This window comes from Vipera berus (assembly GCF_964194415.1).
Source record: "Vipera berus genome assembly, chromosome: 1".
Lineage (NCBI taxonomy): Eukaryota > Metazoa > Chordata > Lepidosauria > Squamata > Viperidae > Vipera > Vipera berus.
This window is the reverse complement of record NC_138202.1, coordinates 174222748-174250058: the sequence shown is the minus strand read 5'-3', so window position 1 is coordinate 174250058 and position 27311 is coordinate 174222748. Positions and strand designations below refer to the sequence as shown.

General features: G+C 40.4%; 1 protein-coding gene across 1 annotated transcript in view; it reads right to left on the bottom strand.

The window, feature by feature from the left end:
* PLCL1 (phospholipase C like 1 (inactive)) overlaps nt 1–27311 on the bottom strand; it is a gene marked incomplete at its 5' end in the record, with an annotated part of 213301 nt that overhangs the window by 9615 nt on the left and 176375 nt on the right. The window contains 2 exons of the mRNA XM_081329954.1: nt 14786–14895; nt 26570–26645. Coding sequence (XP_081186080.1) covers nt 14786–14895; nt 26570–26645 — 186 coding nt within the window. The remainder of the gene's footprint in view (nt 1–14785; nt 14896–26569; nt 26646–27311) is intronic.

Sequence of the window (27311 nt, the reverse complement as noted above, 5' to 3'; positions counted from 1 at the left end):
CCAATATTACTGGTCTTTGCAATTTTTGCATTATCGCTATTGTAATATTATCTCATATTGTAAAGGCTGCGATGTCAATAGACCATGGCTTATCCTGGCTGAGGTAAATATTGAAAGCAAAAGAACCATGGAGGAGCACAAAGCACTCTACAAATTTTTCAGATGGTTGCACCTGGATCATGATACATATTTGATATTTGCTGCTGCCTGGGTTCCTGCAGGTATAGCATTACAGGCAATCTGTGATATACACATGGGGAGAAGGAGAGAAATTACAACTCTAAAATTGGAAAAAAGAAGAGAATTGGTTGCTTAGATCTCTAGGCAGAAAGGGGGGAGGAGTTTACACTGTCCATCTTCAAACAAGAGGTGAACGTTGAATTCTAGATAATTTTCAATTTCACAGAGAAAAGTTCTTAGCTCAATTCTCTCTCATTAATAAGAAAGCTTGCCAAATATCGTCAAGGGCATATCTTTAATGACAAAAAGCTACAAACAAACAGCATAGTAGAAAAACAGGTCAGGGAGTTCCTTTACCTACTTGAAGATTGGGTTCTCAACCTCATAACCCTGTATAACCTTCTTCTCTACTGGAAAACAATTCCAACCATTTTTCAGATAAGTATTAGTAAGTCTCTGCATTAAATACAAAGCTATAGGAAATTCAGTGGCTAATGAGACAAAGCCAATTTGTAATAAAGTTGGGAATGTTCTCCTTCTACATACATATGATTTTGCATGTCAGAGATTTCTTCTGCAGCATATCTTAAAGCAAAACTGCACCATGAACAATGCCATTACACAATCACCCACTTGAAAGGTTCCTGCCTCAAAAATACAGTTTTTCTTCATCTTTATAGAATTAAAAAGTACTTTTCACTTATTCATGTACGTTTCATGATAAAAGATGGCAATAAGTTATCACTATGCTCTGCAGTCCTTAAGGTTATTTAATGTGTAAATCAGGATCTACAACAAAAGAATCCTCCATTATGTCATTATAATCCTTTATGCTTTTCTCAAATTTTAAAAGTCAAGAGAATAGTTTATGAATAAAAATGCCTGTGATTAAGTAAGCTAATTTTTTTACGGTCTAGCAAAATTTGTACTGCTGTCTGGATATTTTAAAAGGTGAACAACTGAAGACACAGAGAAAGAAAAGTGCAGCTCCCTTGTTTGCTGTAGCACCTCCAATTAAATAAAACATGGCATCTCATGGCTTCTTTTCCAGATGTTGTAAAAAGCCAAATCTAAAACCACCAGAAGAACATGACCACTTCTAATATGAATAATCTCAATAGCACTTTAGAACTCATAAAATAGTCAGTAAAGATCTTTATATTTGACTGTATACAGCCAACATTTTCCATCAGTTTATTTATTCATTAGATTTACATCCCATCTCTCCTGCATGGGCTCAAGTAGTGTATGAAGCAATTCATCCTTCATATTTTTCCCACAGCACAACTTTATGAGATAAGCAGGGCTGAGAGAGTCTCCCAAAGATACCCAATGAGTTTAAACCCTAAAACAGACAAACAAAAACACAGGACATTTTCTTTGACGTTTCCTGGAAGCCTAACAATGACCTGCCAATATCCCTTCAGAGAGCTACTCTGATGTTAAAGGACAGTTACGTAGAGCAGAATTTTCTAATTTTCAGATATTCTGTATAGAATCCATTGGAACATACAGCACCCATTCAAATCCTTTCATATCTGACACCAGAAGAATAAGCAATAGCATTTTACCTCATCACCTGGCACTTTTTCTCAAGGTAACATGTGTCAAATCTTAGATTCTCAGACTTGGCATTTAAGAGCCTGAGAATATCCTGTATCCATAATCATGTTATCAATTGGAAGCAGACTGAAAAGTTGGCTCTGGCTTTCTTTAAAATAAGACTGAATAAACATGACAATTTTGTATGCACCTGGATTTAAAGGCAGGGAATTCATCTTTTAAAATAAAGGATAGCTTTTCAAACCTTATTAGATTTTTGACAACACAGACTGACTTTAATTCACAGACTCATTTCAAGTAATCAAATTAAATCATCTAAATCAACAGGTTTAAGACAGAAATTTTTAAAATGGAAAGTCTTCGTGACTCCCGATGAATTTAGAGACCTATCTCTGTACTTTTATTGTCAACAGTATCAAGGTGGTTTGTCACTGCCTTCTTTTAGACTTTTTTCCAACTTCTAGCCTATGATCTGCTAACCAGGACTAATAGTGCTTAGCTTTGAGGGCAGGACATCTGCTAAGCCTTCTCTCTCATTCATTCATTCATTCATTCATTCATTCATTCATTCATTCATTCATTCATTCGTTCATTCACACATTTATATAGCCACCCCACATAGTGACTCTCTTATATTTCTGTGTAGGAACCTTCAAATCAAAGTGACTCAAGGATATTTCTGTATGTAGAACTGTTTCCAAAATATTGGGAAGGCCTCAAAGAATTTGAACCTCATAATCAAGTTTTTAACATAATTCCTTCCTAACACCTCTTTCATAATACCACTATACAGAAACACTGGCATTGCTTATAAGATGAAGCAGTTAGAAAACTTAAATTCACGTGTATTTTTAATCCTGTTATATGCCACTCCTCCCCTCCTTGGCATATAAAGTGGCATATAAAGATAACAATAATTAATAGGAGGAGGAGGAGTAAAACACATAACACTACGCATACCCACTTTCCCACACAGGGACCCTCCAGATGAATAAACTGCAACTCCCATCTTCCCCTTATTATCTGGATGACATCAAGTTGGGAAAATACAACCCCATTCTGATAGACTGCAGTTCTCTCCCGTTGGTACATTAAAGTGGCAGCTTAAGGTTGGCATTTACTTCTTGTGTGAAACAAATAGAAACTAAGTGAGACATTTTCTTCAATCTGTTTATTTTGGAGTAAATCACATTTACTAAAAGCATCCATCGTTCTGTTTCTGTGCTTTCTGGCCTCTACCTATCCACGAATATGACAATATTCTATTAAATGGCAATATGATAAACTTCAGTAGGAGAAGAGACTAGTGAGTGTGTTAGATCAGGCCTTCCTGGGAGCAGGGTTTCTAGGCCTGTTTTATTCTGATGTAAATGGTGTTAGCTTTTTCTGTTTTCTAACACTAAAACCTTCAAAGATCACCTCTGTCTCTCCTACCAAGAAACACCAATTAGAAAAGGGGAATGAAGAGAGGTTTTGCTGCTCTGCACTCCTCCCTGTCTTCTCCAGCGCACTTGGCCTATTTAAAGGTAGTTTTAAGTTGTCAAGGATACAAGCTCAGTTGATTGGAGATTCATGCATTGTTTTTATTGCAAAGTCTAATTCATGTTGAGAGCGCTGTAATCCTTTGAGCAGTTCAGCTCTTCCGACAGCTCTTGTACAAATCCTCTTCAACACCTTATGAGCTCAGTAAAGCAGCCTGCCTAGCAGTGCCTGTGGAAATAGCCGCTGCAAAACAAACTGCTCTCCTGTCCTGCCCACGGCTTTGGTTTCACAATTCTACCTACATAAATAATTTGGTCTGCCCATTTTCAAATGGGGAGTCTACAGTCATGGTCAGGCCCATCAGCCACAGCAGCTGAACGTCTCAGAGGGTCTGGTGATGATAATAAGCAATCTAACATGAAGGGTTTATCTACAATCAGAGATTAAAAATGAAAAATGTGGCAGGCTCTGGTTTAATTGAATTTAATTAAATCCAGGGATGATAGATAGCACCTAGACTGGTTCCTTCCAGGAATGATTGATGAGATCTTGAGAGTGAGCGCAGGTTAAAGCTAACAGAATCTGTCAATATGAGGAGAGGTAAATAGGGAGGGGACACTCGCCCCAAACATTTTGCTGCATGAAAGAAAATACACACCAAACCAAACCAAGGGTAATGTGTCCAAAATCAGCCAAAGGATTTGAAAGGTGAGGCTAAAAACCTTGTTACCAGAAAAATAAAAAAAATAAAAATGAAAGGCGCTTTCATGGTAAAAGGACATGCTTCCCTTTCGAAGAGTGGGAAGCATGGTTACCATTATAAAAAGTAGAATCTGCTTCTGGTCAAGCATAACTTACAGTGGATGCAGTACCCTTGCAGGTTTTTTTGGCAATAGGAAACCAGGGATTGCCATGGCCTTCTTTGGGGACAATTTTCTCATCTAGCCCCACAGCCCTGAGATTTCTGCTGGCCCTCCATCTAAGCACTTATCAACCCAACTCTGCTTACCTTCAAAGTCCAGACAAGGGCCAACAGGGGCTACCTGCAGAGGCTACATTTGTTAGAACAGGGGTCCCCAACTCCTGGTCCATGGACCAGTACCGGGCTGTGAGATGCCAGTAACCGGTCCATACAAATAAGGAAAGCCACATCCGCAGGATGCAGGCAGCACACAAAACCACACCTCCTCCGGTCTGCAGAAAAATCTCTCTCCACATAACCAGTCCCTTGTGCCCTTAAGGTGGGGGACCTCTGTGTTAGAACATAAGGGGGGGGGAAAGTAGCAGCTCTATAAAATAGAGCAAAAATAAATTTGGGGGGGAAAAAACAATAGAAAATTTGAAAGAGAAAAGTAAGGAAAGTAAAGAGAACTAATAAGTGAAAAACATAGAAACAGAGAAGAGAAAGATAAGAAAAGACAAAAGCAGGATGAGACTTTTTAAAAACTGCATTCTTCAACAAATGGAATCCGCACTCTGATACTTAGCATATTCACTAGGAAATTGTATCCTACTTATTTCAACATCTGTTGCTTCCAGACGCTCACATAATACATCTTTCATTATGGTGGTTTAAACATAATTAATCTATGTAAGTGGAGTAAGAGAAGATACGCATCATCCCAGAAATAAGATAAATCAGCAACAAAGCAATAAGTAAGTCTTTATTGATTAGCCCTTGGGCCATATCAAAGTGCAAAGTTCCAGCAACAAATTGTTACTAAAATCTGATAAAGGCAATTTAAAATGGAATTTGATAACCTATGTAAGGGGAGTAACAGAAGATACACATCACCCCAGAAATAAGATAAATAAATCAGCAACAAAGCAATAAAATAAAAGTATACTAGCAAAGAAAAAACAGAAAACAGTCCAGCTACATTTCTCTGTCTCTCAGCCCACTCACTTCAAAGAGTTGTTGTTGTGGGGAAAATAGGCGGAAGAAGATTTGTTTGATATGTTTGCCACCTTTAGTTGTTTTAAAAAAATAACGAAGGTGGATACAAATAAATAAATAGATTTCTAGCAGCAAATAATTTTTATTTAATTATGAGAACAGAAAAAAATGTTGTAGTTGTTTCTTAAACTTAATTTTTTTTTAGTTTTAGCTGTAGGGAACCAAGAAATCTCTTTAATTTGGTTTCTTCGGTCCCCATAAAAACTCTATTCTTTTCAATGGACTCTAAAAGTTTCTGACCTGGCGGAAATGGCAAAGATTTCGGCTTATTTGAAAGACCATTCGCAACAACGTTATATTATGGAGTGGAAAAAGTGGATTGATTATATCCAGAACAAATATGGGACTAAAAAGTTTCATTTAGCATTTGTATAAGTTTTGATGTGATATTAGTATTGCTTGTAGTCATTTTATATGAGCTAGAGTGCGATAGACTTAATAGTTTATTGTTGTTAACATATGGTTGTTTATGATTGTTTTTACCTTTATACCTTGTATTTAGCTCTGGGAAGTCGGGGAGGGGGGAGGGGGAAGGGGTGGGGGGAGGGTTAGGGAGGGTTAAGAAGGGTTGGGTGGGGGGAGGGGGGGAGGGATTGTTAAAGATAAAATGTATTGAAAAACTTTTCAATTAAAAAAAAACTCTATTCTTTTCCATCAGAGTTGTGCCAAAGCTTGTTTCTGATATAAGTTTTAGAATGCCAGAAGTAGCAAATTGTTTAATATGAGGTATATACTAGAGTTAATTTAGTTTTAATGAAAATGAAATTACATTTACTTTTGCTGGCCCCTCTTACAATTTATATGATTGCCCCTAACATAATCCTTGAAGGCAAAAAGGCTACAGACCCATGATATAATTTGTCTTAAATTATAAAATTGAGGAATTTAAAGATTTATTATTTTAAGGAATTTAAAGATTTTATTATTATTACTATTATTATTATTATTATTATTATTATTATTATTATTATTATTATTATTATTATTATTATTATTATTATTATTGCCTTATTTTACTTAAGTGTTCAACTCAGAAATGGCAGAACATCAGGTCTGTGGGGATCAATCTCAATTGCTTCTTTTGGATAGCAATTGTGGATTCAAGGCTGCTCTGTCTATTGCAGTATGGATCTCTTCTCATCTTTCAAACTTTTGTTTTTCTCTAGACACCTTTCTGAAGCTAGATTCTTTTTAATTTCCTGTTTATTCTTGGCCTCATCTTTTTCCTACAGTTTCACTCAAAAAGAATTTCCCATGGTGGCTTATTCTAAGGCTTATAATCTAAAAGGAATGAGACAAGATAAAAATGATAGGAAGACTGTTTATTTTTACTAAAACACTGATTTGACAAATTATCCTTCTGAAAGTTTTGGGGTCAAAGTTCTTGTTTAAAAATTGTTGCAGCTAACAAGGTTGGTATAATTGCTCAGTGTGACCTTTGATGTTGGGTAAGGTAACATAAGGTTATTTGCTAATATTGGTTTGCCTCTCTAAAATACGTAAAATGGAATTTATTGATTTTAAACAAAAGAGAGATCAGCTCTAGCTAGAATAAAGTGTCTGAACAATCCGGCAAACCATCTTTTTTTTCTTTTCAAAACAATGGAAAAATAATAGGCAGCTGATGGAACTTCCTTTACTTTCTTCCTTGAGAACTGAAAGGATTTGTTTTAGATCTGGCACATAGATAAAGACCACATGCTGAATGAAGTGGATGAGTGCAAAAACCACTAAGTATAACAACATCAGAAGAGGCCTGTTTGATCCAATTATAGGTAGTCCTTGATTTACGACCATTCATTCAACGTCCATTCAAAATTAAAACAACACTGAAAAAAAAAGAACTTACAACCTGTGGCCACAGTTAAGGCCACTGCAGTTCTCCCATAGTCATGTGATCAAAAACAGGGCACCTGTCAGCCTGCCAGTATAAATGACTACAAAGCTCCTGTAACTCTCCCCGCCTGCCTATCTCCCCATCTATGCTGTTTTGCCACCTTGCACGTTAGTATGCGGTGGTGGCAGTGCCGGGTCTGGGGCTGAAGTAGAGGTCTGGGGTCTCCAGCTGGCTGCCGCTTCCCCCAGGCCTCTGCTTTAGCCCCAGTGCCACTGCATACCATGGCCAGAGTTGCCATACCATTCTGCAAAACCCCAATTGCCTTCACCACCCTGAGCTTCACATGCTTTGCTCTGCTCATCTTCACTGCCTCGCACCATTCTTTAACCCGGTATCCAGTGGGGGGATTCAGATATGTGAACAACTGGTTTTCTGTGTGAATGCCACTTTGGGAAGTCCATTCTGGGCCTGGGCAAAAAAAAATTAGCTACTGGTTCTGCCGAAGTGTTGCGAACTGGCTTCCGGCGCGATCTAAAGACTTATCTCTTCGAACAAGCTGGCCTGGCCTGATGGGATGGGGTTGGGTTTTATTACTTTTAATGTGTTTTAACTTATTGTAAGAGCTGTGGGCATTTTGTTTAATCTCTTTTAATTTTTGTATTTTGTCTTTTAACATGTACTGCCCTGTTCACCGCCCTGAGTCCTTTGGGAGAAGGGCGGTATACAAATAAAATTAATAATAATAATAATAATAATAATAATAATAATAATAATAATAATAATAATAATAATAATAAAAATAATTAAAAAAATCCCACCACTGCCGGTATCCCATTCTTTCTGCAATCCGGCACCCCATTCTCACAATCCTTTGGAAACCTTCTTGTCTTCACTATGTCTCGCAAGAATGGGATGTTGGCTTAGGGACGGCAAAAAAAGGGGCGACTGATGGGAACTCACCTCACCACGCATCAGCACACAGGTCTCAGATGCAGGCTTGCTAATCTCCAACCCAGTGTCCTAACCACATCAGCCATTGCACTCCTCAATGACTTTGATTAATGACTGTGGATTTGCATTATAATCATTGCATTTGCTTAACAACCACTACACACGTACAAAAAACATCATAAAATCAGGTCTATTCACGTGATGACCTACTTTACGATCATCATGACTTATGACCGAAATTATGGTCTCAATTATAGTCATAACTCAAGGACTATCTGTATGCTACTGAAATTTAATAATTTACCATCAGCGGTGCTGAAGTGCAAAACCACAAAAGTCCCTCTCCTGAAATGCTTTGTCCCTGCTAGGATGGGAGCACTGAACTATGGGATCCTGTCCTTTTGTACCAAGACATCCACAATGATCTAGTAACACCCTTAGCTCATTTCTAGCTTGGATAGAATTTCATACGCAATTTCTTTAGGCAGATAAAGATCCCAGGATAACTGTTGCAGTTGCAAAGTCTGTATTTGTAGCTTCTAAATCTGCACACTGTTGACAGGAAAATAGGCTACGCACAACTACAGGACTTTTTCATTATGCAAGTTGCATTGCAATTTGTACGATATACATAACTTTATTTTGAAGTCTGGGTCAATGATCTGCAATAAAGTTTGATGGACTGGACATTATTTGAAGCAGAAGTGATGCCTGCTTTCTAATGCAATAACTGGCACTGGCAGCCTGGAGACATTGTGAGGGGAGGGGAGGGGGAAATGACTCAGGTTTATTAACTACCACCTTGAGGAAACCAATACTACCTTGAAATTATTGTGAAGAATTAATCCACAATTTCCCGCAGCTAGAAAATAATCAACTCAAAGCCTGTTGAGAACCCTGTCTTGCACATTAATAAAACCATGCAGACACATGCTTATTTTTAGCTTTGTAAATGATAGCCTGGTGCTGTGAGAAAACAAAATGAAGCACTCACGAAGATGTTTGTAAATCTGTCAGCAAAAAGCCATGTAATGTAATCTATTAACTATCTATGTTTGCAGCTCTTTAAAAGGCCCATGTCAAGGGCCATTATTAAAATCTGTTCTAATGCGGGAATAGATAACTTTTGCTCATTAACCCCTCATGAAAAATGTCCCATTCTGGGGAGCTGCAGAGAAATTACGGCCACCACTACAGCATGCAAAATAAAACTAGCATTTTAGCTCAATTTCCTGCAGCCTGCTCTGGAAGCCACCCAAAAGGTGCTAGGAGATACCTCTGGATCGTGGGATGGGGAATGGATGCCTGACAGCCTGTCTTTCCAACTCCATGTGGACAAACTGCTTGAATTCTGATCATTCCTTTATAATACAATGGTTAAATCAGTTTTCCTTTTAAACTAGTTTATTAAATAGTTTATTACTGTCGGACTGATCCCAGTTTTCCAAATGGAAGCAGTATTTCTGTAAACAGTTGCAAATCAGCTCTTACTGCAATGGAGGGATCAACATATGTTTTTTGTACATATGCAATCAACTTTTTGTTAGGATGTATCTAGTTATGATAAATAATTCAAAGTTCATTATCAGATGTGACCTTTTATTTTCGCAGGAAAAACTCTGCTACATTTATTTGAGTATCAAATAAATGAAGTCAATGGTTGTCTGAAGGTTTGATTTTTTTTTCTTTCTGAAGCGAAGAAAACAAATAGATTTTACTTTATCTTCCCAATGGAGATACATTATCTCGGCAAGCCTTTTTTATTATAAACATGGAAAAATCAATATTAAATTTGTAAATCTAAGGGAATATTCTGTTAGGCTATATTTACTGCTTACAATAAAACACAGTGTACTACTTTACATAGTGATAGTAACTGACTTGCTAATTCTTATATTAGGCAGCTGAAATCCAATGTATGTTTTTTCCCTATGCTCAGCAAAAGTTAACTCATGAATTATTGTGATTCATTAAAGATCCATGTTACTAGAATATTGGGCACTCCCCCTCCTGTTCCAATTCCCAAAGCGTTCCCCCTTAATATGCACTGATTTTTTGCAAGGGTCAAGGCAAAGGGGGGGGGGACTGCAAAGTCCCCTCTTCATCTTTGGCTAGTGGTTGTTGGCATCAAAGCACAATGAGCTCCTTTTCCTTGAGAGAAAATCTATCTGGAAAGATATCCGAAAATGGATATCCTTCTCCTCCATGATAAGACAAAAAATGTATTTCCTCTCTTATATTTGAGGTCTCAGAGATGAGGGAACCCTCTCTATCTCATTATTTTAAAACTAGACGTTTTATGCATTTATTGGCCTAGTTTACAATAAGAAAGGACATATTCCATATTTTTTAAATTTACAGATAGCTTGAATCCTGTTTTTGTTGAAGAAAACGTTCTGTCCAGGATAATCTACAAAGAGCTAAAGTTAACCATGAGCAAAACTTTGCTTCCTCTCGCCTCTTACATTTTTGCGATTTCCTTCCCTCTTTTTCCCACTCCTTCTCTCCATTCTCATTAAGTTACCAGGGGAAGGAGTATTCTTAGCTTGGTCTGATCTTGAATATTTGCAGAAGAGATTTGAACTTAGCCTCAGGACTGGATAAAACAAACCTCAGGCACAAGTCTGTTTTCTTTTCAAGTTCTTTGTTTTACAATTCCAAAACTCTCTTTCCATCTGGGAAACCATAACCTTACCTGTTCCAGCAGTCCGGCCTGGCCTGATAGCTCTTGGGGTCTCAGTTGTTTTTACTATTGTTTTTCACTATTGTTCAATCTGTATACCTACCTTACTCTGTACACCGCCCCGAGTCCCTCGGGAGAAGGGCGGTATATAAAAACAAATAAATAAAATAAATAAATAAATAAAATAAACCTTGTTCAAAGGGACACTTATAGATAATCAAGGTTGTGCAGATGCGGCTTGAAATAAACCTCCACCATTTTTTAAGAAAAGATGCCTACTGCAATGAATAAGTAGCTTGTTATTTGCTGAGTCAATGATTCCCAGTACTCAGCTGTAATTGCCCAAAGATTCTGACATTTCTTATTTCTGAAAAGTAGTCACACTAGTGAACAGTTTACTAAACTGGATTTAAATCTGAAGGAGAAGATATTGTCCACCAAATGCAAATCACGACAACTGCCATATTAGGACTACCTCATTAGCTTCAGGGTTGTAATACTGAAGTCTTATGCACTGATTCAAAAATATCTAGTAACTTGAAAATGAATAGTGGGGCAGGCCTTGAAGTATAAAGGCACTGAATAAAACAGAGCTACATGCACGCAAAACAGAGCTGCGAAAAAGCCATTTCACTTTGATGACTTAGCTGAAAGCATTTTTCATTAACATTTTTCATTTCATTTCATCGATATTTGGTTTTATTACTGAGCTAATATGTAATATTTTTTTCAAGATCATATTTAAGAGGCTATAATCTAGGAATTTCAACCTATCGAGAGGTACAAAAATCCTGCTTTTCTCTTTCTCCTTTTTCTTAGCTGAGTAGAGAGAGCTTTCTTTACATCTTTTTTTGCTTTCCTCTTTCTGACTGCCACAATCTTTCTTGCCTTCACCTAGAAGAGATTTAACTTGTTTGCATATTGCCTTTGTCATGGTGAGACATTCAGCATTCAGCATTCAGAGGTGGTGAATGCTCCAACACTGGAGGTTTTTTTTTTTAAAGACCCTTGCTTAGACTGGCTACACGTAGCCCTTCTGTTAGTAAAAAAAACTCTGTTTTTCCCTTAGGCTCGACAGCCTCCTGGACTGCCTTTCCTAGTAAGTCTCACCTTGTGCCCAGAAAACTGTGGAATATAAGTAGCACTCTTCTGTCCTTTTACTGGGAAATGCACAAGTCGAACTGACATGAGTTTCAATGCTGCTTCCACCATGATGCTTCTCTTCCCAGAACACTTTACATGCCCTAAACTGTTTGCCTATCTGAGGCTTACCGGACAGGCCTTGTTATTCAGCATCCTCAGCACCTACAAAGTATTTGTGGTAAACCACAGAAAATTATTTGGACGGTCAGAGTCGGCTCTACTCATTCTGTTCTCTTCATTGTGACACATGAATCCCTTTTGCTGGCATTTTTGCAAGACAACCTGGATGCTTCTTCTTCTTGGACCCCCTGTAAGCCTAGCATTTTATTATATATTTCTAGAAATAAAATGCTACATGGTCACCATTGTTATTATTTTTTAAGAGGGGGTGTCTCAAAGTCTTGCCTCAATTGCTTTAATATGCTACAAAAATATTCCACTAAACATGTCATCCTGTCTTAGAGTGAGTAAATTCATTGAATCATCTCTAAATATTTATTCTGGTCATGGGGAACCTCTGGCCCATGGCGTCCCCCGGCTCACACTATATTCTCCCACCCACCAGCCCTATCTCTCCCTTAGTCCCACACTTTCTACTGGCCACTCCACCCACCTTCATCTCCTCAAAATCTACCTTACTGCTTTCTTCTTCACAATTGAGATTTATCTCCAAGAAATTAGATTCTTCTTTCTTTTCAGGGATGAGAATATGGAGATCATGTGGATGTGGAAAGGTATTTATGAATAGGAAAAAAAATGGAAATAGATGCAGACAAGTGTGAAAGTGTGCATAGGACAGTGGTGGGAAAGTACACTGGCAGATATAAATGTGTTTGCAGAAATAACGAGGGAAAATGTTGTATGATATTAAGAGATACACGTATGCATGTATCCCTCCTTCCCCCCCAGAAGCTCTCAAGATGAGCAAAAGGCTCTTAGACTGAAAAAAATTCCCCATCTGGAAGTATTCATATTGGCAGCTGCATTCCAAAGAAAAGTTATTTTCAAATCTTTTTTCCCTAGAAACTGTTTTGAATCCAGAAGATGAATGGGGAAAACAATAATTACAGTGCAATCGTATGCATGTTTACTCTGAATAAGTTCAATTTTTTTTCTCCTCAGAAAACATATTGCTCCATTGAGGTAACTGGGTATTTAAAGGAGATGGTCTGTGTACATATATATAAAAATGTGTTTTCCTCATAAAATCTGACTCTCACTTGGATATTAGGAAAACATATTGCCATTTGGGGCTCCATTCTCTCTAATCAATGCTAAACAGAGCACACAAATAATTTACAATGGCAGTTTTTTCCCCCAATTCTAATAGAGAATAAAAACCACAGAACTGGTTAAATTTTTAAAGACTGGATACTTCGACTTGTAATGAGTTACAGACTTGGATAATAATAATTCACAATCCAATTAGGTAATTTTGTCCACACTCAGCAAAATAATTAATAACAGTAAGTTTTTATTTGAAAATGCTCCCTTTTTTGTTAAAAAAAATTTTTTTTGGGGGGGGGGGTAGTCTAAAAAATCAGAAACAGGAATGTATTCTTTTTTCTACAGATAGTGGACGGATGAAGAATGCAACTGCCTTGGCAATAAAGTTTCTTTTTTTCCTCTCACAATGTTTTAGATTTGATGAGTCCATCTGCATTCAGTGCTGTGATAATACTGTCACATCTGAAGGCTACGTGGGCTGAAATAATATTTCTGCTATGATTCCCTATTGGTTGCACACCAAATAGAAGAGCCAAAGTAAATGGCTTCAAAGAGGCAGGCTCTCCATTATTTTTTGAGCAAAACGTTAGCAGATTATGTCACAAAGTGCATTGACCTTATGTGTCCTAAACAGCCGTGGTGGTGCAGTGATTAGAATGCTGTACTACAGGCTAACTCACTGCTCGCTCCAGGAGTTCGATCCTGACCAGCTCAAGGTTGAGTCCCCCTTCCATCCTTCCAGGGTCAGTAAAAAGAGGACCCAGATTGTTGGGGACAATATGCTGACTGTAAACCGCGTAGAGAAGGCAGTAAAGTAGTGTGAAGCGGTGTATAAGTCTAAGGCAGGGGTGTCAAACTCAATTTCATTGAGGGCCGCATCAGCATTGCGGTTGCCCTTGGGGCCGGGTGGGTATGGCCAGGGTGGGCGTGGCCTACTGGGTGGGCGTGGCTAGAGTGCATATGGCCTACTGGGTGGGTGTGGCCAGCTCTACATCGTTCGCATCAAGGGTGCCTATGGGGGCCTGGGCAGGAGTGGGACAGATCTGAGGGTCTCTGGCAGAAGGAGGGTCTCTGGGCCAGGGCCAAGGCAGTGGGGGCCGTTCCCTCACTGTTTCCAGGATGGCTTCGCGGGCCACATGAAACCACTTCGTGGGCCGGATCCAGCCCCCGGGCCTTGTGTTTGACATGTCTGGTCTAAGGGCTTTTGCTATTGCTAATAGTCCCAATCAAGCTTTCTTTTCTGGAAAGAACACCAAAGAGCAATGCTCACTTAGAAGCGCCTGAGAGAAATAGAAAAGCAAGAGACAAACACACTGAGTAACACATTCCCCAAAGAATCTGGTTTCAACAATTACAAAGTTTTTGTCTGCTTGCGTGAGCCATAGATAGATTGCTAGTGGTGGCATAAAAGCACTATGGATGTCTTTAGCAACAAAGAAAATCTTTTCCTAGGTACTGCATGCTAGACCTCGGAGAGAAAGAGAGCCTTTCAAAGTAATTTTTTTTGCAGAGAAAACAGAAGCCTACTCCTTGGTATCCATAGAAGCAAAACAACTGATTCTGGTTTGAACTGTACTATACCCAAGCCAATAAATTTTTATTTGACTAAGAATTACTTTAGTAGCTTGTTATTTGTAAGCATGTTCTTGTTATTTGCTCAATATTCCTTATTTGTTTGTGGAGAGAAAAAAATACTGGATCAGTATCTTACATAGCCAAAACAGACTTTTTACAGAAGGAAAATAGTTCAGTTTACATTTACCTTCAGCACAGTGATATTCCACGCAAAACTCTCAATTGCTTTGCTGAGTTTTCTTCCTTTCAGGCCTTCCTTTGTTCCTAAGTTATGTAGTTCTTCATGGAGCTCCATACCTAACAAAATATGTGGTGGCAAAGTAATTACAGGCAGTTATTGAAGGAAAGTAAATTTTTGAAAAATCTTTATTATGCTCCATGAAGTTTTACAGACAATAGATAAACAACCTGGTGCTGGCAAAACCTGTGTGCCTTCAAACATAATCCTGATGAACAGCAATTTCCCTGCCTAAGTTTTAAAAGCATATTTTAATAAAACAATAATTAACTTATAATCACTATGCTCCAAAATACCAAAAAACTAGCACCATTTATTGCAGCAATACTTTAGGTCCTGCAACCTTGTAAGTAAGCAAGCAAGCTACAAAGGCTGAATGAAAAGTAATGGCTCCAGCTACATAACTTTAGTTTCAACGGGGATACTTGGATAAATGAAACAAGAAAATAAACCTTGGAACAAGGTTTCTTGTTGCCAATATTTACTGTATTTCTCCACATAATCATCACCATTCTCTACATCAGGGGTGTCAAACTCAATTTCATTGAGGGCCGTATCAGCATTGCGGTTGCCCTCAGGGGGCTCGGTGGGTGTGGCCAGGGTGGGCGTGGCCTACTGGGTGGGCGTGGCTAGAGTGCATATGGCCTACTGGGTGGGCGTGGCCAGCTCTACATCGTTCGCATCAAGGGTGCCTATGGGGGCCTGGTCAGGAGTGGGACAGATCTGAGGGTCTCTGGCAGAAGGAGGGTCTCTGGGCCAGGGCGAAGGCAGTGGGGGCCGTTCCCTCACTGTTTCCAGGATGGCTTCGCAGGTCACATGAAACCACTTCGTGGGCCGGATTCGGCCCCCGGGCCTTGTGTTTGACATGTCTGCTCTACATGATTCTGCCAACAATGGACAATGTTCTTAAAACCATAACAAAATAACTTTCTTCAACAAGGTCCTAAATGTCTTTTCCACCTCTTCATTTGAATCCAGCAGATGTTTGCAAAGGTATTTCTTCAATTTGGGGGAATGTAGAAGTGATATGCTACTAATTCTGAGCTCTTTGGTGTAGAAGATAACATGATGAGATCTACTTTGCAATTGAAATGGCCTTTTGGGTTAAGTGTGAGACCTTGCGTTATCATATTGCAAAAAAATAATAATCTTCCTTGTAGCTCCAAATTAGAATTCTTTTCAATCATACCAAAGTTTTATGTGTTGCAGTATAGCACTGAGTTGGTAAGTGGTGCCAGGTTCAAGAAAATCCATGTGAATTATTTATTTTATTTATTTATTTTATTTATTTGTTTTATATACCGCCCTTCTCCCGGAGGACTCAGGGCGGTGTACAGAGCAAAGTAAGTATACAATAAAGCAGTAATAGAACAAATAAATTATACATCTGCATCCCCAAAAGACTATGATTATTAATTTTCCTGGATTTTGATTTCCCCACCTCCACCTCCAGTTAAAGCTTTGTGATTATATTCCACGGACTGAAGCTTCATTTCTGTGTCATAATAATAAGCCTGTGTTTTATGGCTACCACAATACTTTGAAACAATTCTTCACCTTCCTTATCACATCATGACAGTAATTGCTGGCAAATTTCAATTTTTGTAATTTTTATCTCTACTGTTGGCATGCAAAGAACACATCTTGTTATTAACTTTCTAACACTGAAACACATCAATTTTGTGACCCATTTTGTGTGAAATGTCAAGCTGGACAGTAATTCCCTTTGAATGATATGTTGAATATCTTTAATCAGAATTTGTTATATGAAATTTAATGGTTGCTATCATGGGTTGTTTCTTTTTTTCTTAATCACACGAAACAGCTCTTCTTGGTTTACCTTCTTACATTTTTTTGGACCAGCAATGTAGAATATAATACAGTCATCAATTTCAGTGACAAGTTTCAATTGGAAGAACTTTTTCAGCAGCCAAAAATTCAATTAAGAAATGCTATTTAAAGAGTATTCACTGAAGGTTCATTTCATGAATAGTGACTTTTTTTAACAGTAGAACTAAAGCAAAGAAGCAGATTCTAAAGAACATGTCAGATCGTTTAGGGTATTAATAGAGCCATGTGTTGGAAACTTAAAACACTGGAAATATTCCTTTTCATTCAACCCACATAGTTTGTTTTCTGTTAATGTGACTGATCATGCTCATTATGGCAACTATTTACGAAACAGGTAAATCTCCCATGGTAGCCATTTTGTGAGAGTGCTCATGACCTTTTAAAATTCCAGATGTGCTTCTGATCCAAAAGATTGTCTTGCTCCTAAACACAGAAATAGCATATTCTGTTTTTTAAGGAAAATAACTTTAGGATTGAAGTGATAATGCTTAAATTCTTAGTACCTTTATGCATGTGCCAATGTAATTTTCCTGGCAAATAGTTTCTTCCCTTTGTTTGACTTTTTCAATTAGCCTATATTTCTTAAGAGTTACCCATCCAAGTACTAACCAGACAACCTTCCTTAGCCAGGCAAGAGTGATCAATACTCACTCTTGCTGCAACGTATTACTGTAGCCTGGCGAAGACATCATACATTCAATTAACATCTTTTCTTCGTGAAACCTGTGAGAGCAAAGATTATGCCCAACATATCAAGAGCAGGACTAGAACTTTTGCCACTGTTGCAGTGATGTGGCAAAAGTTCAGCTCATTACTGTTTCCCATAAGAAGACCATTTATTTGGGGAGGGGAGCATGTGATACACTTGGGAACTTTTTTTTATTAGACATTTTAGAGAAACTACAACGAAAGATTAAGAAATAAGTAAAAAGCAAGTGCAGTAAAATAGAAATAAATAAACAATGAATCTAAAATACAGTGCAAATTATGGTTTTACAATGAATCATTTATTAAGTTATGAATTATAGGGTAGTTCATGTCATTTGAAGAAGAAAAAAACAGCAATTACTAGAAAGCTTTAAACTGGGTAGCCATTCTTCCAATGAAAGAATCAAGCAATCTTTCCAGGAAAAACTGATGATATCCAGTAATCATATACAAAGCTACTTCAGGATATTTTGAAGAATGCAAGATTTAGTAAAGTTTAATAAAAAAAATAACAGGGGTTGAAGTGGAATTCAATTTTTAAAATTTCCTTTTTTTGGACTTGGGAATCTGAGGAGTTGGAATTTACATTCTTGAATGTAGGTGCCTAAGTCCTAAGGGCACTTTCCCTGTTTCCCCATGTTTCTTCCGCTGCACAGCACTTGCTATTTAGCTGCTCTTTTCTTTTACTGTGTCTTTCTTTGCTAGTTTCTGAAAAAGGTAACTGTTTAGGAGAGTTACTATTGGCAGTGAAGAATATCAAGGCGCCAGACCAGCCACAGCCTAATCTGTAACAATCTGAATTGGAAGGGTAAAAGCTGATTTGAGGTTTGCATCTGTCAAGTATACCTTAAAGCAAGGGTCTTCAAACTTGGCCCTTTTATGACTTGTGGACTTCAACTCCCAGAATTCCTCAGCCAGCATGCCTGACTGAAGAATTCTGGGAGTTGAAGTCCACAAGTCATAAAAGGCCAAGTTTGAAGACCCTTGCCTTAAAGCAACAGCACTGATGTCTCTGATTTAAAGATAATTTCTAAGCAATGCTATGCATATGTCTGTCATGTTTTAAATCATCTCTTTCTCGTCAACTCTTAATCCTTCTTCACCCCTAACTTCTATTTGGCTTACTATTTTATCCTACTCAAACACTGAGTGTCACAAAAGACATGAGGATTGTCCCAAAACTCCATGAAAAGTTATAGTCTCCATTTGCAGGTCTGCCAGTCTCCCACATATTTATTCTTGTTTATTTCCTTCTGAAAAAAATTAAAAGCTTAATTGCTAAGAACAAAATGAAAACAAACAGTAGTGCAAGCAATTACTTTTATCCAATTTATGCAGGGGTATGCTAAATATCGGTTCACTAAAATCAATTCAAGCCATAGTCATACTGTATGACCTGGGTCTTTTTAAACTGTTACAGTGATATTAATCTGGTTGATAAAATGTAATTATAGTAAGGCCATTTAAGCATGTTTCTAACAAAGTAATCAGGCTTGTTATAGACACTTATAAAGCTTAAATTAATGAAAATCTATTTAATTAAACACATGCTACTTTTTAATTAGAGTAATCTCTAACCCAGTTATGTGACTCAAAATGCACACATATATACACATAGCTTCTAGGAAGGAAAAAGGTTTTAACATTTTTCAAAGGCAGTCATATTTCTTGAGTAGTACATTGTTGCAGATAAAAATGAAACTATTTAAAATACTAATTCGCTATTGACTAATTTTTCAGAATGACAATTCATGTTTCCACAAATTATACTAAGAAAAAATGTAGCTTACTTGGGTTCTCTTAACATTTCAATCCCCTTCATGGATTACTGCCATGTCATGGCGAAGGGGCTTGAGTAATTCAATGAAGCTATGAGCTATGCCGTGCAGGCCACCCAAGACGGACAGGTCATAGCAGAGAGTTCTGACAAGATGTGATCCACTGGAGAAGGAAATGGCAACCCACTCCAGTATCTTTGCCATGAAAACCCTATGGACAGTACCAAAAGGCAAAACGATATGACGCTGGAAGATGAGCCCCTCAGATCGGAAGGTGTTCAATATGCTACTGGGGAAGAGCAGAGGGCTAGTACTAGTAGTGCCAGAAAGAATGAAGCGACTGGGCCAAAGCCAAAAGGACGCTCAGCTGTGGATGTATCTGGTGGTGAAAGGAAAGTCTGATGCTGTAACGATTTTTTCTCCATAGAAACCTGGAATGTAAGATCCATGAATTAAGGCAAGCTGGACGTGGTCAAACAAGAGATGACAAGACTGAACATTGACATCTTAGGAATCAGCGAACTAAAATGGACAGGAATGGGTGAATTTAATTCAGATGACCATCAGGTATATTATTACGGGCAAGAATCGCTCAGAAGAAATGGAATAGCCTTCATAGCCAATAAAAGAGTAGGAAAAGCAATACTGGGATGCAATCCGCAAAATGACAGAATGATCTCAGTTCGAATCCAAGGCAAACCATTCAATATCACAGTAGTCTAAGTCTATGCCCAAACCACCGGTGCTGAAGAGGATGAAATTGTCCGGTTCTATGAAGCCCTACAGCACCTTGTAGAACTAACACCAAAAAATGATGTCCTTATCATCATGGGGGATTGGAATGCAAAAGTAGGAAGCCAAAAGATAACCGGAATAACAGGCAAGTTTGGCCTTGGAGTACAAAATGAAGCAGGGCACAGGCTGATAGAATTTTGTCAAGAGAATACAAAGGTCATACCAAACACTTTTTTCCAACAACCCAAGAGACGGCTCTACACATGGACATCACCAGACGGTCAACACAGAAATCAGATTGATTATGTGTTCTGCAGCCAAAGATGGAGAAGCTCTATACAGTTAGTAAAAACAAGACCAGGAGCTGACTGTGGCTCAGACCATGAGCTTTTTGTTGCAAAGTTTAGGCTTAAACTGAAGAAAGTAGGGAAAAGCCTTGGTGGAGCAGTGGGCTAATGCCTCCTTAAGTAACACCAGCTGTCTGCAATTAGTGCAGGTTCGAGTCCCACCAGGCTCAAGGTTGACTCAGCCTTCCATCCTTCCCAGGTAGGTAAAATGAGGACCCAGATTGTTGGGGGCAATAAGCTGACTTTGTAATAATGCCGCTGGGGGGGGCGAAAGCCCTAATAAGCAGGCATATACATAGAATGAAGGCTATTGCTAAGCACATTGGTTTGTGCTTAAATTGTAAGCCGCCCTGAGTCTTCGGAGAAGGGCGGGATATAAATGGGATTAAAAATAAATAAAAAAAGGACTAGGCCACTCAGGTATGAATTAGAAAGGTATTAGGTATGAAATTAGGTATGAAATAAGAAACTAGAGCCTTGGTGGAGCAGTGGGCTAATGCCTCCTTAAGTAACACCAGCTGCCTGCAATTAGTGCAGGTTCGCATCCCACCAGGCTCAAGGTTGACTCAGCCTTCCATCCTTCCGAGGTAGGTAAAATGAGGACCCAGATTGTTGGGGGCAATTAAGCTGACTTTGTAATAATGCCGCTTGGGGTGTGTGTGAAAGCCCTAATAAGCAGACATATACATAGAATGAAGCTAAGCTTGTAAGCCGCCCTGAGTCTTCGGAGAAGGGCGGGATATAAATAGAATTTAAAAAAATAAATACATCATATCCCTGTTGAATATACAGTAGAGGTGACAAATAGATTTAAGGAATTAGATCTGATAGATAGAGTGCCTGAAGAACTATGGACAGAGGTTCACAACATTGTACAAGAGGTAGCAACTAAAACCATCCCAAAGAAAAAGAAATGCAAGAAAGCAAAATGGCTGTCTGAGGAAGCTTTCCAAATAGTTGAGGAAAGGAGGGAAGCAAAAGGAAAGGGAGAAAAAGAAAGATACACCAAATTGAATGCAGAATTCCAGACAATAGCTAGAAGAGGTAAGAATGCCTTCTTAAATGTACAGTGCAAATAAATAGAAGAAAACAATAGAATAGGGAGGATTACAGATCTCTTCAAGAAAACTGGAGAGATGAAGGGAACGTTTCATGCAAAAATGGGCATGATAAAGGACCAAAATGGCAGGGACCTAACAGAGGCAGAAGAGATTAAGAAGAGGTGGAAAATTTACACAGAAGAACTATACAAGAACGAGCTCAATGTCCCTGATAACCACGTTGAGGTGGTCACTGACCTCGAGCGAGACAACCTAGAATGTGAAGTGAAGTGGGCCTTAGAAAAGCTGAACAACAACAAAGCTAGTGGAGGTGACAGTATTCCAGCTGAGCTATTCAAAATCTAAAAAGACGATGCAGTAAAAGTGCTACACTCAATTTGCCAGCAAAATTGGAAAACTCAACAGTGGCCACAGGGTTGGAAAAGATCAGTTTACATTCCAATTCCAAAGAAAGGCAGTGCCAAAGAATGTTCAAACTATTGCACGATTGCACTCATTTCTCATGCTAGTAAAGTTATGCTTAAAATCCTACAAGCTAGACTCCAGCAGTATGTGGATCGAGAACTACCAGAAGTACAGGCAGGATTTCGAAGAGGCAGAGGAACTAGAGATCAAATTGCCAACATACGCTGGATCATGTAGAATGCTAGGGAGTTCCAGAAAAACATCTATTTCTGCTTCATTGACTGTGCTAAAGCCTTTGATTGTGTGGATCACAACAAACTGTGGCAAGTTCTTAAAGAGATGGGAGTACCAGACCATCTTATTTGTCTCTTGAGAAACCTATATGCGGGTCAAGAAGCAACAGTGAGAACTGGACACGGAACCACTGATTGGTTCAAAATTGGGAAAGGAGTCTGGCAAGGCTGTATACTGTCGCCCTGTCTGTTTAACCTATATGCAGAGCACATCATGAGAAAGATAGGGCTGCAGAGCACATCATGAGAAAGATAGGGCTAGATGAATCAAAAGTTGGAATTAAGATTGCCAGGAGAAATATCAACAACCTAAGATATGCAGATGATACCACTCTAATGGCAGAAAGTGAAGAAGAACTAAAGAGCCTCTTGCAGATGAAGGAGAATGCAAAAGTTGGGATGAAACTTAACATTAAGAAAACCAAGATCATGGCATCCGGCCCTCTCAATTCCTGGCAAATAGATGGGGAAGAAATGGAGGTAGTGACAGATTTTATTTTCCCGGGCTCCAAGATCACTGCAGATGGGGACTGGAGCCAAGAAATTAAAAGACGCTTGCTCCTGGGGAGGAAAGCCACGGCAAATCTAGACAGCACACTAAAAAGCAGAGACATCACCCTGTCAACAAAAGTGTGTATAGTTAAGGCTATGGTCTTCCCAATTGCAATGTATGGCAGTGAAAGTTGGACCATAAGAAAGGCTGAGCGCCAAAGAATTGACGCCTTTGAACTATGGTGCTACTGGAGAAGACTCCTGCAAGTCCCTTGGACTGCAAGGCGATCAAACCGGTCAGTCCTAGAGGAGATCAACCCTGACTGCTGTTTAGAAGGCCAGATCCTGAATTTGAAACTCAAATATTTTGGCCACCTAATGAGAAAGAAGGGCTCACTGGAGAAGAGCCTAATGCTGGGAAAGATTGAGGGCAACAGAAGAAGGGGACGACAGAGAATGAGGTGGCTGGATGGAGTCACTGAAGCAGTAGGCGCGAGCTTAAATGGACTCCAGAAGATGGTCGAGTACAGGAAGGCCTGGAGGAACGTTGTCCATGGGGTCGCGATGGGTCGGACACGACTTCGCAGCTAACAACAACACAACATTTCAATCCCCAACAAAGCACCTTCCAGGTGTGTTGGTTACTACAATTCCCAGAATTCCTAAGTCTGGGAAGTCAAACTTAGCATGCAATATGAACACAGCCACTGTCCTTTTAATTGTTCATGGTTTAGTATGTTTTGTGAACTTGATCGAGCATTCATATAACGTGGCTTAATGCAATCAGTTATATCTTTATACTTTTCATCTCTCTATGTATTCCGTATTTTCCGGCGTATAAGACGACCCGGCGTATAAGACGACCCCCTACTTTTAAGAAGATTTGGAAGGTTTTGTCTTATACGCCGGAAAATACTTACCCGCCGGCCCTCCCGCTGCTCCCGCGCTTCTGCCGGCCCCCGAAGCGCAAAGTTTCCTGGGCGGCAGGCAGCGCCGGAGGGCAGCCGCCACCCTGCCACGGCCGGCGCCCCTCCTGCTTCCCCCCCCAGGCCTTGACCTTCTCCCATTCGGCGCAGGGCGGGGCAGCTCCGCCCGCAGCCTCTTTTTTAGAACTCACGTGCCGCTTCCCTCTCACTGTCGGCCGAGGTGCGCTCGGCCCGGGCTCCCGGTCCCTCTTCCCGTCCGGCTTCCCGCCCTGCCCCTCATGGAGCTGGACTGGGCGTGCAGCCTCTTGGTGTGGCTGCTTTTCCTGGGCACCTTCTCCTCCCCCCGCGCTCCGCTCCTTCCCAGCTCACTTGCTGCCGGAAAGCATGCTGCTTGGCAGCGGCCTGCAGGAACCCTACAGAGGGCGCGCGCAGGCGCAGAGCGAGGCCCCGCCCTCCCCAGGGACTTGTAGTGCAGCAACCAGATTGACTTCTGATCAGCGCTTCTTCGGGGCACACATGGCCGGGAAAGTGCGTCAGAGTCCCAGGTACCTGTAAGGCGATCAGCCTGCTTCTCCCCCATTGCCCCGCGTGAGTGCCTTGCTGGCCGCCGAACCCTGCCTTTTGAGCAGGAGCGGCCTTGCCCTGCTTGCCCTTGGCCGCCTCCGCGGGTACCACTCTGGCGCAGAGCAGGCGAGGCCAGTCCCCGTTTGGCCCGCCAGCTCTGGGAGAGCTCCGCACGAGCGCCTCGCCGGCTGCTGAACCCTGCCTTTTGAGCAGGAGCGGCTGTCAAGCCCCGGGCTCAACAATCAACCGAAGTGGGGGGGGGGAATCCGTGCAGCAACCCGGCTACCTGGCCTGCCAGCCGCTCGTTGCTCCGCTGATCAGCTGGGAGGCTGAGACTCCGGATTTGAGCCACCTACAGAGCACAGCACAGGGAAGACGTGCCAAAGCTCATCCCACAGCCTGCCGCTGCTGGAAGCCTGCTTGCAAAAAGCAGGGCGGGCAGTAGCAGCTGCTCACGACGCCTCCTTCCCCCCTCCCGCCGCCCTCTCGCCTCACGAAACGGCCTCTTAGTCCGGCCTCTTAGTCCTGCGCGCAGCTCCGATCCCGGCTGCCTGCTGGCTCGTCTCGGTTGCACTGATGCGCCCGAGCGGCTGCTTCTCCCGTCCTTGGCGGCTCGCACTCCTAGTTGCAGCGCATTGGAGTAAGCGCCGGCAGAGGCTGCTCTTCGGTCACCCGCCGGGAAACTTGCCAAACCGGGAGAGCGACTGCCGTGCCCACGCCCCGCCTGGGACGCCGCGCCTGCCTGCCTCTTAAAGTGCCCACCCTGCATCCCTCTGGCCAAGGCAAAGGCGGCTGATGAGGACACCGACCTCGCTCCACGGGCGGCGGGAAGAGCTGCCACGTCTGGGGACTTCCTTCCTTCCTTCCTTCCTTCCTTCCTTCCTTCCTTCCCCCCTCCCGCCGCCCTCTCGCCTCACGAAACGGCCTCTTAGTCCGGCGCGCAGCTCCGATCCCAGCCACCAGGCTGGCTCATCTCCGACAGCACCGCCCGGCGGAAGCGCATCCCCGCGGGGGGAAAGCAGTGCTGATGACAGGTGAGTCCGGCGGGCGCGAGGCCCTCTCCTCGGGCCTAGAGCCAACAGGCAGCACCGCCTTCACGTGGGGAGAGCCGCCCGACGCTCCCGCCCAGCCGTGTCCCGGAGCCGCGCCGGAGTTTTTTTCCGGCGTATAAGACGACCCGGCGTATAAGACGACCCCCCACCTTTTGAGAAGATTTTCAGGGGTTCAAAAGTCGTCTTATATGCCGGAAAATATGGTATTTTTATCCACATAAACTCGAGTGCTACTCTTGAAAGTTGCTTTATTTATGCTTGTTTAATTGAAAAGAGAATGTTAATGGTAAGGGTGGATTGTGTAAAGAATATAAACCATAGCCTAATTCCCTTCAAGATTTAGGAATTATGTCTCACTATTATTACACTTCACCATCTGGTTCTGCTAATTACCGCACAATATCCTAAACAGGATCTTATAATGAAATTTCACCACCTACAGTTATTTAGAAAATTGTAAAGGGGTGTTTAAACAACAGCTTAGTGCAGCGCACATGAGTACAGTACAATACATTTCAGCAAGCTATTAGGATATGCTCTGTGTTCTTCTTTTTATTACTTGCATGGGCAGAACTAAGACTTCAAAAGCTTTACCACATGTTGTAATTAAATGGAGTGGGTTTGTTTGGTGCAACAAAAAAGGATTAATATTAACCACAAGCAATTTTAAAGAAACTCATTCCAAATGATTAATGCTAGCTACAATTCTAGATCCAGATGACACCATGATTGACTAAAACTGAAAGGGAAAGAATCTTGTGTTTTTCTCCTGGTAATTGGAGAAGAGAGGAAGAAGTCTGCATGCCCAAGGCTTACTATAGTTTTTCTTCCATTCAGGAGTAGCAATGTGTGCAGGACACCACCAGCAAATGATGTGGAACCCGAACATTAAACAATCAGTCAAAAACACATGTGAGATCTTAAGGAGTAAGCAGAAATTACTTCCATCTCATACAGGTAGACAAATGCAGAGCCATTACATTCATTTACCAATCCAGGGAACATACTGATACTAAACCCATCCTTAAGAAAAGGTTCAGCTTTATGTGAACTGTGCATTAATTGAAAAGCTCAGTACTGAATTTTCAATCAGTATGTATTGATTATTGTCCCTGTGCTGCAGAAAAACACAATGTTTTGTCACTCAGAATGTATAATTCCACTTTTCACTCACCTGACCTTAGATTTCAAATTGGAGTCATTCCCAGATGCCAGCAGTTGAACTTCTGAACTTCTCAGGAGAAATTATAAAAACACTTACACTTTTTGAGAAATTTCCGACCCCACCTCAGCTCCAATTCTTTAACTATTACCCTTGCAAGAAATTTTAAAATGTGCTATGAAAATTGTGATATAGAAATCAAATAAATAAATAAATTCTCAAATCCAATTTTTAAAAATGTAATGCCCCAAGGTAATATAAACCTACGTATTATAAAATGTTTGGGCTCCTTATGATACATACAGTTTCTTGGACATAGATAAAATTTATTATAATACACACTAATCAAAGAGTGTTACCTGCTTTCTGACACTGAATGATTTTGTCGTATACAGTATCTGCTGTTTCTACAAGAAACTTGCTCTCTTGAATCATCTGTTAGAGAAAAATCAAACAAGAAAATGTCAGTTTGATCATTTCTGTCACAACTATTTGATGTTCAGTGTAACATAGCATGTCAAAAAAGTTGGTTTTTTCATTGCTGTAAAATGTTTGCCATTCAATAACCAATGCAAAGAGTGCTGATGAGGGAAATAGAATAAATCTTTTTAATATCAAGTAGACATTATCCTGACAATTAGGAGGAAATGCAACAAGTAATTAGCAGTAGGAATTGAAGGCTGGAGATAATTACAAGCTATCTATCTCTTGTGCAATTCTAAATAAGTTGTACATCAAGTTGCATGGGGAATGGAATCCTCCATGCATGCTGAGCCCTCAGTACGGACCCCATATTAATATTCTCCATATTAAGTAATCCTTCAGAGCAAATTTGTGATGTGCTGTGGATCTCCATCTAGGAAGATACAAGTCCTATTCAGTAACAATCATTCACACGATGATAAATGTAATACTTAGGGCTTTGTTTCATCCAGATCCATGGTACTTGAACGTAAGCCTTCATAATATTTAGCAAAAAAAAAAAATGCAAATTAACCAGTGCTCATGTAATGTGACAAAGCCAGTATCACATCAGGCCGTTTCTATTTGCCCCCATTTTAAACAGGATGCACGCACGTGTGCATGCACACACACCACACA